The sequence below is a fragment of the Zingiber officinale genome, chromosome 6A (assembly GCF_018446385.1).
Source record: "Zingiber officinale cultivar Zhangliang chromosome 6A, Zo_v1.1, whole genome shotgun sequence".
In the NCBI taxonomy this organism is placed as follows: Eukaryota; Viridiplantae; Streptophyta; class Magnoliopsida; order Zingiberales; family Zingiberaceae; genus Zingiber; species Zingiber officinale.
This window is the reverse complement of record NC_055997.1, coordinates 21,691,987-21,703,867: the sequence shown is the minus strand read 5'-3', so window position 1 is coordinate 21,703,867 and position 11,881 is coordinate 21,691,987. Positions and strand designations below refer to the sequence as shown.

General features: G+C 39.3%; 1 protein-coding gene across 1 annotated transcript; it reads left to right on the top strand.

Moving 5' to 3' along the window:
* Positions 1 to 4,239: 4,239 nt before the first annotated feature.
* On the top strand, positions 4,240 to 8,175 carry LOC121996097 (probable pre-mRNA-splicing factor ATP-dependent RNA helicase DEAH5). The gene is made up of 2 exons (XM_042549914.1): positions 4,240 to 7,465; positions 7,775 to 8,175. Exons 1-2 carry the CDS (start codon positions 4,317 to 4,319, stop codon positions 8,166 to 8,168), a joined length of 3,543 nt encoding a protein of 1,180 aa, XP_042405848.1. The 5' UTR covers positions 4,240 to 4,316; the 3' UTR covers positions 8,169 to 8,175.
* Positions 8,176 to 11,881: the final 3,706 nt, after the last annotated feature.

Genomic DNA, 11,881 nt, shown 5'->3' with positions numbered 1-11,881 from the left:
AGTTGTAAACTAGATCGTAAAAGTACAAGTGGTGGATGTCAATTACTTGGACCATCAATTGTCAACTGATTTAGTAGAAAATAACACTGTGTTGAAGTCGAGTACATAGCAATGGGTGAGTGTGTAGCACAACTAGTATAAATGATGCACACATTAAAAGACTTTAACTTATAATATAAAAATGTAAAAATCTATATTAATAACATCAGTTCCATTAACTTAACTAAAAATCCAGTGTATCATTCAAGAACCAAACATATTAAAATTAAACGTCATTTTATTAGAGATCATGTCACCAAAGGAGACATTGAACTCAACTATGTTGAGTCTAAGTCAAATTTAGCTGACATTTTCACTAAACTATTACCAGAATCTAAATTCAGTAATCTACGAAGACGATTGGGAATGTACACGATAGACTAGGACTTTTATTATCAAATAAATTTTCAAGTGATTTGCAAATTCTAGGAAAATTATTTACTTATTTTTCTAAAAATTTTCTATTTCTCTAGTGTTGCAAAATTGTTTTGGCCTTAGTCTAGATCAAACTCATAGAAAGCATGATTCTATAGATCGAGGAATCGAGTATCTCACAAACATACTAGGTTACCTTGATTGTGTATTTAAAAATAAAGAATGATGTAAGATGCGTAGGCATTTTGCCTAGACTTCAGATGCTTATATCAGTGCATCAACATAAGTATAAGTGAGAAATACCAAAATACAATGATCAATTTAAGCAATCCTTCTTAATAAACAATAAGCTGGATCACATTTTGTTTAACTTGACTAACCAAGTGAACACTACTATCTTCTAGTAGATAGTTAGTAACTAACAGTTAGACATGTATTAAGGATATTGGTAATTGAATGATTATTTTTAATAAAGATATCAGATTAAGGAGGAGGATTTGCTTGGATAACTTAAAAATATTTTTTTAAAAAAATTACTTTGAAAAATACATAACTTTAAAGTTTTTGAAAAATTAGTTTTAAAAAAAAAATGAGAAAATTCTTTTGAATCCATACTCTCAAGAGTACTTTTAAAATATTTCTTTCTTAATTTTTTAAAAACATTTACTAATTTTTTTTTGGAAAATGTTTGCCAATTTTTTTTTTTTAAAAACTACTTCCTTAGAAATTTTTTGAAAATGTTTCTTTTAAAATTTCCCTTTGAATTTTTTTTCAAAATATTTTTTTAGAAAATTTTTCTTTAAAATTATTAAAAATCTCTCTTAGAAAATTTTTATTTAAAAATATTTTAAAATTCTTATTTAAAATTTTTTTTCTTTATAATTATTTTGATAAACTTACTTTGAAAATTTTTTAAAGACAAACTTTTTGAAAAAACTTTACACAAAAGTTACTTTGAAAATATTTCTTAAAAAAGTATTTTTTAAAAAATTATTTCGTTAAAATTACTTTGAAAATTATGTTTTTTTAAATTTATTTTATAAATATTTATTCATAAATTTTTGAAAAATTTACTTAGGAATTTTTTTTTTAAGAAAAACCTACTTAGCCAATTTTTAAAAAAGTTTACTAAGAATTTTTTTTTGAAAAGTATACTTAAAAAATTTTCAAAAAGTTTAATCAGAAATTTTTTAGTTTACTTTGAAATTCTTTCTCAAAAGCTTACTTTAAAAAGTTTTTTTTTAAATTTACTCAGGCACTGTTGAAAATTTTACGTAGAATTTTTTTAATACACTTAGAAATTGTTTTATACTTAAAAAGTGTTCATAATGCAATTTTTTAAAAACTGAAGTGTTATTCAAACCTCTTCTTGTGAAAGGTAAATAATTGAAAGGGAGATCCAATAAAAGCATGTTTCCGATTGAGGAAATTATAGGTATTAGTCTAACCTAGGTTCATTTAAGAAATCTAAATTAAAATCTTGATTATATCATGCTCTCGGAGAGATATGATATAATTACTACTACTATCCTATTGTGTTGTGCTAACTTTATTTTGCAAGATAAATATATTTTTATTTACTTGGGCTAACTCATTTTTACAGGAAAGGAATGCTGAAAAAAGAGGACTGGGAGCGTCCAGAAGGAATCCGTGCGCCATGACTCCGAGCGCCCGGAGTTGGTCTGGGCGCTCAGACCATCCTCGCCCGAGAGGCTTGGCTAGGCACCCGGGCGGTTCAGGCGCCCGAGGTTGGTCCAGGGGCCCGGACCACAAATTTCATTTAGAAGCTGAGTTGGAGCACGATGACGGCCAAATCCACGTCGACAGTCTAGGCGCTCGGAGGAGGTCCGGGCGCTCGAAAATGGATAAACTTGACGAATCAAGTTTTGACGAGGCCACATCAGTAATGGTTCAGGTGCCAGAGGGATTCCAGACACCCAGAATGGGCCTATATAAAGGACTTCAACCAGCAGTTTCAGTATAACATATGCTACAAGTTTCATTCTTGCATGCTGCTTCGAAAGGCTCTGGTGACACCGAAAGACTGCTCCAAAGTTTGAAGAACGAAAGATTTCAATTTCCTTTCTATTTGTCGGTAATAATTAATTTCAATTCTTGTACTCAATTTTTGTAACTCATTATTTGAACTGATAGTGATTGTCCAACGAAAGCGATCGAAAATCGCGGACCTTAGAATATGAGTCGTCACAGGCTCCGAATTAAGTAAAATTTGACTTTATTAGCATTGTATTTATTTATTTTATTATGCTGGGGAACTTGTTTTAAATTGTAATTTTCGACGAACGTTATTCATCTCATCTAGCGTCTTTATGATCCAACATGATTTACCTCCATTCCATATGCTCTGGGGTAGACATTGAGGGCCCCTGGGGCTAGAGGATGGATCCTCTGGTCTGGAAATTACGAACTAGAGGATAGTTCACAGCATGGATTAGTTAAATTTGATGGACCCCACCTGTTTAACAGGTAGGGTCCATCACAATCACCAATCAGATTTTGCAGACTACCATCTAATCCGTAAATTACGGACCAAAGGATCCCGCTTGCCGGGGCTATGGAACACCGATAAAAGTGCTCAGTTGTCTCCCAAACACCTATGGTTCAATTCTCAACTATAGCACATTTGTAGAGATTTTTTTTTTTTTTCTAAATGAGATAAGTAGGATGTTGAACTTCTGACGGTAAATTAGAGAAAAATCTCCAATCATAATGTTAACTTTGCATGCAATCCCCATGTCCAAAAAATTTTGTTTCCACTCACTGCATGCAAAGTATTACTTATTTCAACTCCCTCATGCAAATATTGTTACCTAAATTGCCCCTCAGATTTTTTAGGTACAAAAAGTCTAAAATTAAATACAAAAAGTCCAAAAATGAGTATAATTCTTCTTAGAGTCAGCACTTTATATTAAAATCGAGTATATTTTTCTATTAAAATTGTCCCTCTTATTTTTTAGGTATAAAAGTCTAAAAACAAGTATAATTCCTGTTAAATTCAGCACTTTACACTAAAATCCAACACTCTATACTAGGATCGAGTATATTTTCTATCGAAATTAACCCTCATATTTTTCGGTATAAATAGTCTAAAAATGAGTATAATTCCTATTGAATTCAGCACATTAAACTAAAATCGAGTATATTTTGAGATAAAAAAAAATCGTACTCAATTTGATAGAAAATATACTACATTCTAAGTTAATATACTCAATTTAAGAGGATTTATATTGATTTTTAGACTTTTTGTACTTAAAAATATCATGTACAATTAGGTAAAGATGTTTGACTGGGGAGTGAAAATAAAGATTTTTATGAATGAGGATTGCATGCAAAAATTTGTTTGCCAATAGGGATTACATGCAAAATTACCCAACTTCTGAACCGCCCATCATTAACTAGCTTGATTAATTTTTTTTTTTTTTGATAGACATTGAGGGACGAAGGGTGATTACATTTATAGTGCAAGGTTATAAATATAAACATCAGTTATAAATTTGATTCCCAATTCTCGATTATCTCCAAAACTTAATTTCGTTAATTAATTAATTTTTAATTTTATACATAAAATTTTGACATTGTTTTAAAAAATAGAATTTTTTTATCAAAATTAATTATTATAAATAATTTTAATAATAAAAAATAGAAAATAAAAATGACAATCTCACACTTAAGAATTTAATTTATTAAATTTTTATAATTAATTGGGATTTCTTAAAAAGTCGTTTAGATTTTTTATACATGTCTGTTAGGTTTTTTTTATTAGTTTAAACAATAAATCGTCTCTATAAAAAGGGTTTAAAGGTCGGACGTTTTGAGACAGGATCGGAAAAAAGCCTTGAGATACCGCCGAAACCTACTTCCGGCGAAACCTACTTTCGGCGATGGGCAAGGCGATGGAAACCGGGTTGGAATACTTCTCTTTGCTCTCTTACGTATGCCAGGAACTGGAATCCCACGTCGGTTCCGGCGACAAGGTTCTTGCAGAGTTCATCACCGATCTCGGCCGCAACTCTGAGGCCGTCGACGACTTTGAATCCAAGCTAAAGGAGTTTGGGGCTGGCAATTTTCCGGACTACCTCGTTCGTTCCCTCCTCACCACGATCCATGCCATCCTTCCCCCCACCTTCAAGACCAGCAATAAATCCGCCGAAAAGGCTTTTCCTGACGAGAAATCATCCGCCTTCACCGCTCTCTCCCGCCCAGACGGCCGCTATCGAACCAGGGAGCTCCGTTTGGAGATCGAGATGGACGCCGATCGCAATGCGGAGGACGAGCGCAGGAAATCTGATCGGGATAGGGGCTGCAAACGTGACCGTGAGCGGAATGAACGGTACAGAAACTATCGTGATAAAGAACGACATAGGGGCAGAGATAGAGATCGGAGTCGCGACTGCAACAGAGATCGGGAAAGAGGCAGATATGGAGAAAGGGAAAGAGACAGAGAGAGGGATCATAGATGGAAGAATCATAGAGTTCTTGACGAAGATGAAGAAGAGGAGGAGCAGCACAAAGAGAGGAGGCATCCTGCTCAACCTCGCAGAACTTCTGATGAACCAGAGCTTTATGCAATCTACAAAGGAAGAGTTTCGCGGGTTATGGACATTGGGTGCTTTGTCCAGCTGAATGATTTGAGGGGAAAGGAAGGTCTGGTTCATGTCTCACAGATTGCCGGTAGGAGGATTGCCAATGCAAACGATGCAGTTAAGAGGGGCCAAGAAGTTTTTGTGAAGGTCATTCCAGCGTCAGGGCAGAAGCTTAGCTTATCCATGAGGGATGTAGATCAGAAAACTGGCAAAGATCTTCTTCCGATGAGGAAAAGCTCGCAGAATGAAGCACATATGGTGAACCCAGCAAGTGGGAAAGGAGGCCCGGCGAAGAGGTTAGGTCTTTCAGGGGTTACTATTGTTGAGAAGGATGAAGATGGACCGTCAAGGCGGCCGCTCAAGAGAATGAGCTCGCTTGATAGATGGGAGGCAAATCAGTTCAAAGCTGCTATTGGTATGCATGCCGGTGACTATGCAATGTTCGATGATGATGGAGATGGGATCTTGTATCAGGACGAGGGTGCTGAGGAGGAGATAGAGATTGAGCTCAATGAGGATGAACCTGCCTTCTTGCAGGGGCGGAGTCGTTTTTCGATTGATATGTCGCCTGTCAAAATTTTCAAGAACCCGGAGGGATCTTTGGGCAGGGCTGCTGCACTGCAGTCGGCTCTCATCAAGGAGAGAAGGGAGTTAAGGGAGCAGCAGCAGAGGACAATGCTAGACTCAATTCCTAAAGATCTCAATCGTCCCTGGGAAGATCCAATGCCGGAAACTGGCGAGCGGCATCTTGCACAGGAACTTAGGGGAGTGGGATTGTCAGCCTATGAGATGCCGGAATGGAAGAAAGATGCTTATGGAAAAACGGTAACGCTTGGGCAGAGATCAAAGTTGCCAATACAGGAACAAAAGCAGAGCCTTCCTATTTATAAATTGAAAAAGGAGTTGGTTCAAGCTGTGCACGACAATCAGGTTCTTGTTGTGATTGGTGAGACTGGCTCAGGGAAGACAACACAGGTGACTCAGTATCTTGCTGAGGCAGGATACACAACAAGAGGGAAAATTGGGTGCACACAACCTCGAAGGGTGGCAGCCATGTCTGTTGCAAAGCGGGTGGCTGAAGAATTTGGTTGTCGCCTGGGTGAGGAGGTTGGTTATGCTATTAGGTTTGAAGACTGTACTGGCCCTGAGACTGTGATCAAATACATGACAGATGGTATGCTTCTCCGGGAGATTTTAGTTGATGAAACTCTATCACAGTACTCAGTAATTATGTTGGATGAAGCTCATGAAAGGACCATCCATACTGATGTTCTCTTTGGGTTGCTAAAGCAGCTTGTGAAGCGAAGACCAGATCTTCGGTTGATTGTGACATCTGCTACACTGGATGCAGAGAAATTCTCTGGCTACTTCTTTAATTGCAACATTTTCACCATTCCTGGAAGAACTTTCCCAGTGGAGATACTTTATGCTAAGCAACCGGAAACCGATTATCTGGATGCAGCACTAATCACTGTTTTGCAGATACATTTGACGGAACCTGAAGGAGATGTACTTCTCTTCTTGACTGGCCAAGAAGAGATTGATCATGCCTGCCAGTCTCTGTATGAGAGAATTAAAGGGTTAGGAAAAAATGTGCCTGAGTTGATAATCTTGCCGGTATACAGTGCACTTCCCAGTGAAATGCAGTCCAGAATTTTTGAACCTGCTCCTCCTGGGAAGCGGAAAGTAGTTGTGGCTACCAACATTGCAGAAGCTTCATTGACCATCGACGGTATTTACTATGTCGTGGATCCTGGCTTTGCTAAACAAAATGTCTACAACCCCAAGCTTGGGCTTGATTCACTAGTTATTACTCCCATCTCACAAGCATCAGCAAAGCAGCGAGCTGGCCGTGCTGGGCGTACTGGTCCTGGTAAATGTTTCCGACTATATACAGAGAGTGCTTACCGAAACGAAATGTCTCCAACAACAATTCCAGAAATCCAGAGGATCAATCTTGGCATGACAACTCTTAATATGAAGGCTATGGGTATAAATGACTTACTATCCTTCGATTTCATGGATCCTCCATCACCTCAAGCCCTCATTTCTGCTATGGAACAACTATATAGTCTTGGAGCCCTTGATGAGGAAGGGCTTCTGACAAAATTAGGTAGAAAAATGGCTGAGTTCCCATTGGATCCTCCTTTATCAAAAATGCTTCTCGCTAGTGTGGACCTTGGATGCAGTGATGAAATTTTGACCATCATAGCAATGATTACGACTGGGAACATTTTCTACAGACCGAGAGAGAAACAAGCCCAGGCAGATCAGAAAAGAGCAAAATTCTTTCAGCCAGAAGGGGATCACTTAACACTGCTGGCTGTATACGAGGCATGGAAAGCTAAAAACTTTTCAGGGCCTTGGTGCTTTGAGAATTTTGTGCAGTCCCGTTCGCTTAGGAGAGCTCAGGATGTGAGGAAACAACTTCTTACTATCATGGACAGGTATGTCATTCATTATCTAACAGACTTGTTTGCCATGTCTATCACATTCTTTGCTAATTCACCACTAAATGTCTAATTTTCATTGTTTTTTACTACTAGCATTACATTATATTTGTCAAAATTGGCTCATGATCGACCAGTTAAGTCTGAATAGTCTATGCAAACAGTCATTTGAGAAAGTCATTATCCGTATAATACTAGACGTAAATATTTTGGGTTTATTGTCCTTGTCAAATTGTGATATTGTTCACACTTTGATGCAGCTTGTCATTGCCAGACTTTTAACTGATAATTTATCTCACATTTCAGATATAAGCTCGATGTTGTTAGTTCTGGAAAAAATTTCACAAAGATAAGTAAGGCCGTCACAGCGGGTTTCTTCTTTCACGCAGCAAGGAAGGACCCTCAAGAAGGGTACAGGACGCTAGCCGAAAAGCAATCTGTGTACATCCACCCCAGCAGTGCTCTATTTCAAAGGCAACCAGACTGGGTGATCTATCATGAGCTCGTCATGACAACCAAGGAATACATGAGGGAAGTTACGGTCATCGACCCCAAGTGGTTGGTGGAATTAGCTCCAGCACTTTACAAGACATCAGATCCTACCAAGATCAGTAAACGTAAGAGGCAGGAGCGTATCGAGCCGCTCCACGACCGATATCATGAGCCTAACTCGTGGCGTTTGAGCAAGCGCCGAGCTTGAGGCTGTCTCCGGCAATTTCTCTTCTAGTTTTAGAAAGTTTTTTGTTGTCATTTTGTAATGTGATCTATGGAATAGAAGTTTTAGCCCTTTTTTTTTTTTTTGTAAATCTTCTTTGGCTTTTCCTACGCAACTGTGATTGCTGTATTTAGTGAATTAGTGGTTAAAACTATATACGACTGGAATTATATTCCAAGGAAGATATTTTTGACATTTTTGTCAGTAGATTATTATGCACTTGTAGGTGTTTTTTTAAAAAAAATTCTATTTTAGTTAATACTAGATATTTAGCTTACGTTGATTAGTTTTTAGATAATTGTTTTGATTTTATAAAAATTTAGAATAAATTAAAAAATACTCAGCATTTTATTAGCATTGTTAGGTGAATTATTTATTAATTCATGAGATTTATTAAACATTAAGCATGTCTCCGGACATTTGTAGGCGTAGAAAAGTGGGATGTACCCCCTTTTGTTTTCCAACAAATTAAAGTAATTTGGATTGAAAAAGCTTCTTTTATTGAAATATATTTAAAGATGAATTTTTTATTAATTTGAAATAAAAAAATATTCTAATTTCTTAATTTGACCTACAATGTGGGTAGATATTTTGACTTACAATAAACAAATAATATTTTTTAATATATTAAAGTAATCACAAAATAGAAACGATAAGTATATAAATTATTCTATAGTCAATTTAAATTAAAATTACTATTATTAATAATATTTATTTATTTGCTGAACATTGAGTTGCTTTAGATGTAAACAATTTATATTGTTTTAATTTTTGTTATTTTATAATAATTATTTAATCAATGCATAACTATTTTAAATTTTTTGATAATTTTTTAATTTATAATATTTTATGATTTTTTTTAAATGCATAGCTGATGTACAGGTTTTCAAATTTTACAGCAAAATTTTTATATTTATTTTAAAAAAATATAGATAGATATTTTTGATAAATTTTTTAAAATGTAAAGCTTAATTTTCTTAATTTTTATGATACACTTTAGAATTGATAATTTTTTAAAAAATATATTATTTTCAAAAAGTTATAAGTTAGGTATTCATTTTTAAAATATGCAATTGTATATATTATATTTGATTTTTTAAGCAAGTGAGTATTATTTATTTATTTATTTATATATTTTTATAATTTATATATTTTCATATGTCATTAGGATAAATCCGAAAAAGCACCTAGAGATATGACAATCACGGACTTTCTAAAATTAATCACGACAAATGTTCTGATTGACGCCATTGTTGCCTTGCCACTTGGTGAAGGAGGACAGTGGTCAATGACACGTGGAAGTCAAAGTCAAGAGAGTCAGCCCAATGGTCTTGTCGATCGGATAGGTCACTTCGCCGATCGGTCTGGATAGCGCCCAGGCCGGACGAAAATAACTCGATCGCAGGCCGGGGTTTCCGATGCTTAGAGGTTCTCGTATAAAAGAGTCGATGCGCTGAGCGGCTCGTCCGCTCGGCCGAGCTACCCAACAACTAAGGCTGTATGCCCGTCCGAGCCTGCGACCGAGTGACTCGCTCGCTCGACCCAGTATGTTTTTCACTCCCGGACGCCAAGAAGGCCGAGCGGCCTTCCCGCTCAACCTAGTAACGGACAAGAGACAGAAGAGGACAAAACGGACAGCTAGCGATATCTTTCTCGAGACATGCGTCGTCGACAGACAGCATGGTCGGCGACCGGAGATATGCTCAGACGGTTGCGGTATGGCGCCAAGCACACTTTTCTGACACGTCCATTTTGAAGTATGCTTTAAGGAGCGTGCACGCCTTGGGAAGCATACGCACGCTCCCCCGGGATCCTATATAAGGACCCCTAGACTTCAACGGAGGTATGCGCGATTTTTCACTGTAGCTACAGTCTCGTTACTCTGCCTCTACTTCATCTTGCCATCGCCTGACTTGAGAGTCGGAGGGTTGTCACCGGGAACCCCTTCCCGACTCGGCTTTATTGTAGGTTCGCCGGAGGTCCACGTCATCTTGAAGGCCATCCGGAGACATCATAGAGAGCCACGTCCCCAGTACCCGTCGACTCGACTCTTGGACAGGATCAAATTGGCGCCATCTGTGGGAACACACCTGAATCCGAGCCGAGAAGATGGAGGAAGCTGGACGTTCACACACTGTGACGCTCTCTCCCGAAGAACTCGACGCGCTCGTCCAGGCGCGAGCGGCAAATATAATGGGGTAGCAGCAGAAGGTGCAAGCCACCTCGGCATCCGGCGGCCGAGCGGCATTGGAAGACTGACCGGAGCAATTTTCTACCTGGGCGTAGAATAAGGGGCAGACCGGCACGCTAGGAGAGGTGCCGCCCGCTCCAATCTCATTCCATCGGGCTCTATTCCAAACTCCCTCCGAACTCATCCAGGCCAACCAAGGGTCATCCGATGAGGCTCCCGTTCGGGACGTTAAGAAGGGCAAGGCGCCTCGGACCAATGCTTTGCCCGAGCGAATCAATCGCCAGTTCTCAGAGGCGATTCTACAGGATCCGCTCCCGAAGCACTATGCCCCGCTGGCAATTGAAGAGTATAATGATGCGACTGACCCAGACAACCATCTCGGTAAGTTCGACAACATTGCTACTCTCCATCAATACACTGACGGAGTTAAATGTCGAGTCTTCCTCACTACATTATCCGGCTCAGCGCAACGATGGTTCCGGAGACTGCCGGACGGGTCAATTCGGAGCTTCAAAGACTTCCGGACGATATTCCTCCACCACTTAGCTAGCAGCCGACGCTATCAGAAGACCAGTGTCAACTTATTTTCTATGAAGTAAGGGTCAAGAGAGACCCTCCGAGCCTACATCCAACGCTTCAACCAGGCAGCCATGGATATCCCTACGGTCTCATCCGAGACAATGATGCACACTTTCACTCAGGGCTTAGTCGACGGGGATTTCTTCCGCTCGCTCATCCGAAAGACGCCCCGCGACTACGACCACATGCTGAAGAAGGCAAACGAATATATCAACGTGAAAGAAGCTCAGGCGGCCAGGAGGAAAGAAGCCCCATCCAAGCCTTCAGCTCCGGTAGAGCGGAGGCCGCAAGCCAGCAACCAGCCACCAAGAGGGCCTCGTGTCGAGGGAATGTGCCCTCATCAGGAAACAAGGCCGTACGCTGTCCAACATGTGGCAGCCAATCGACCCAAGCAAAAAGGAAAGGTATGGACTCCCATATTTTGTTCGCTTCATCAGTCAGCAACCCACAACACCCACGATTGTCGGAGTCTTGGCCCGATTGCTCACCCGGGGTCGAGAAGCTATCAACGCCGATCACCTTCACTCGATCGACACCATTGACACTAGAGTATCGGGCGGCGGGTGGCTAGGGAGTCCCCCGAACGGCAGCATCATCATCAACTAGGGGTCAATCCCCGAATCTCGCAGGACTAAATGAGACCGTCCACTCGGGAGAAAGAAAACAGGAGCAACACTGCTCGGGGCGAGATCAACATCATTGCTGATGGACCAACAGGAGGTGACTCAAACTGGGCCAGGAAGTCACACGCTCGACAGTTAAGGATCCATGCAGTAGGGTGCAGTCAAGAGTGGGCGCAGGGCCCTGAGATTAGCTTTGGACCCAGAGACCTTGAAGGAGTAGAAGTACCGCATGACGACACACTCATCATTCGAGCAGTAATAGCAAATTATACTATTCACCGAATATTCATTGATACAGGTAGCTC

Bases quoted from the DNA above. Each gene is read 5' to 3' on its own strand.
- LOC121996097 (XM_042549914.1), top strand. From the start codon at position 4,317: ATGGGCAAGGCGATGGAAACCGGGTTGGAATACTTCTCTTTGCTCTCT. The intron at 7,466-7,774 runs GTATGTCATTCA...CTCACATTTCAG, and splicing joins CTTCTTACTATCATGGACAG to ATATAAGCTCGATGTTGTTA.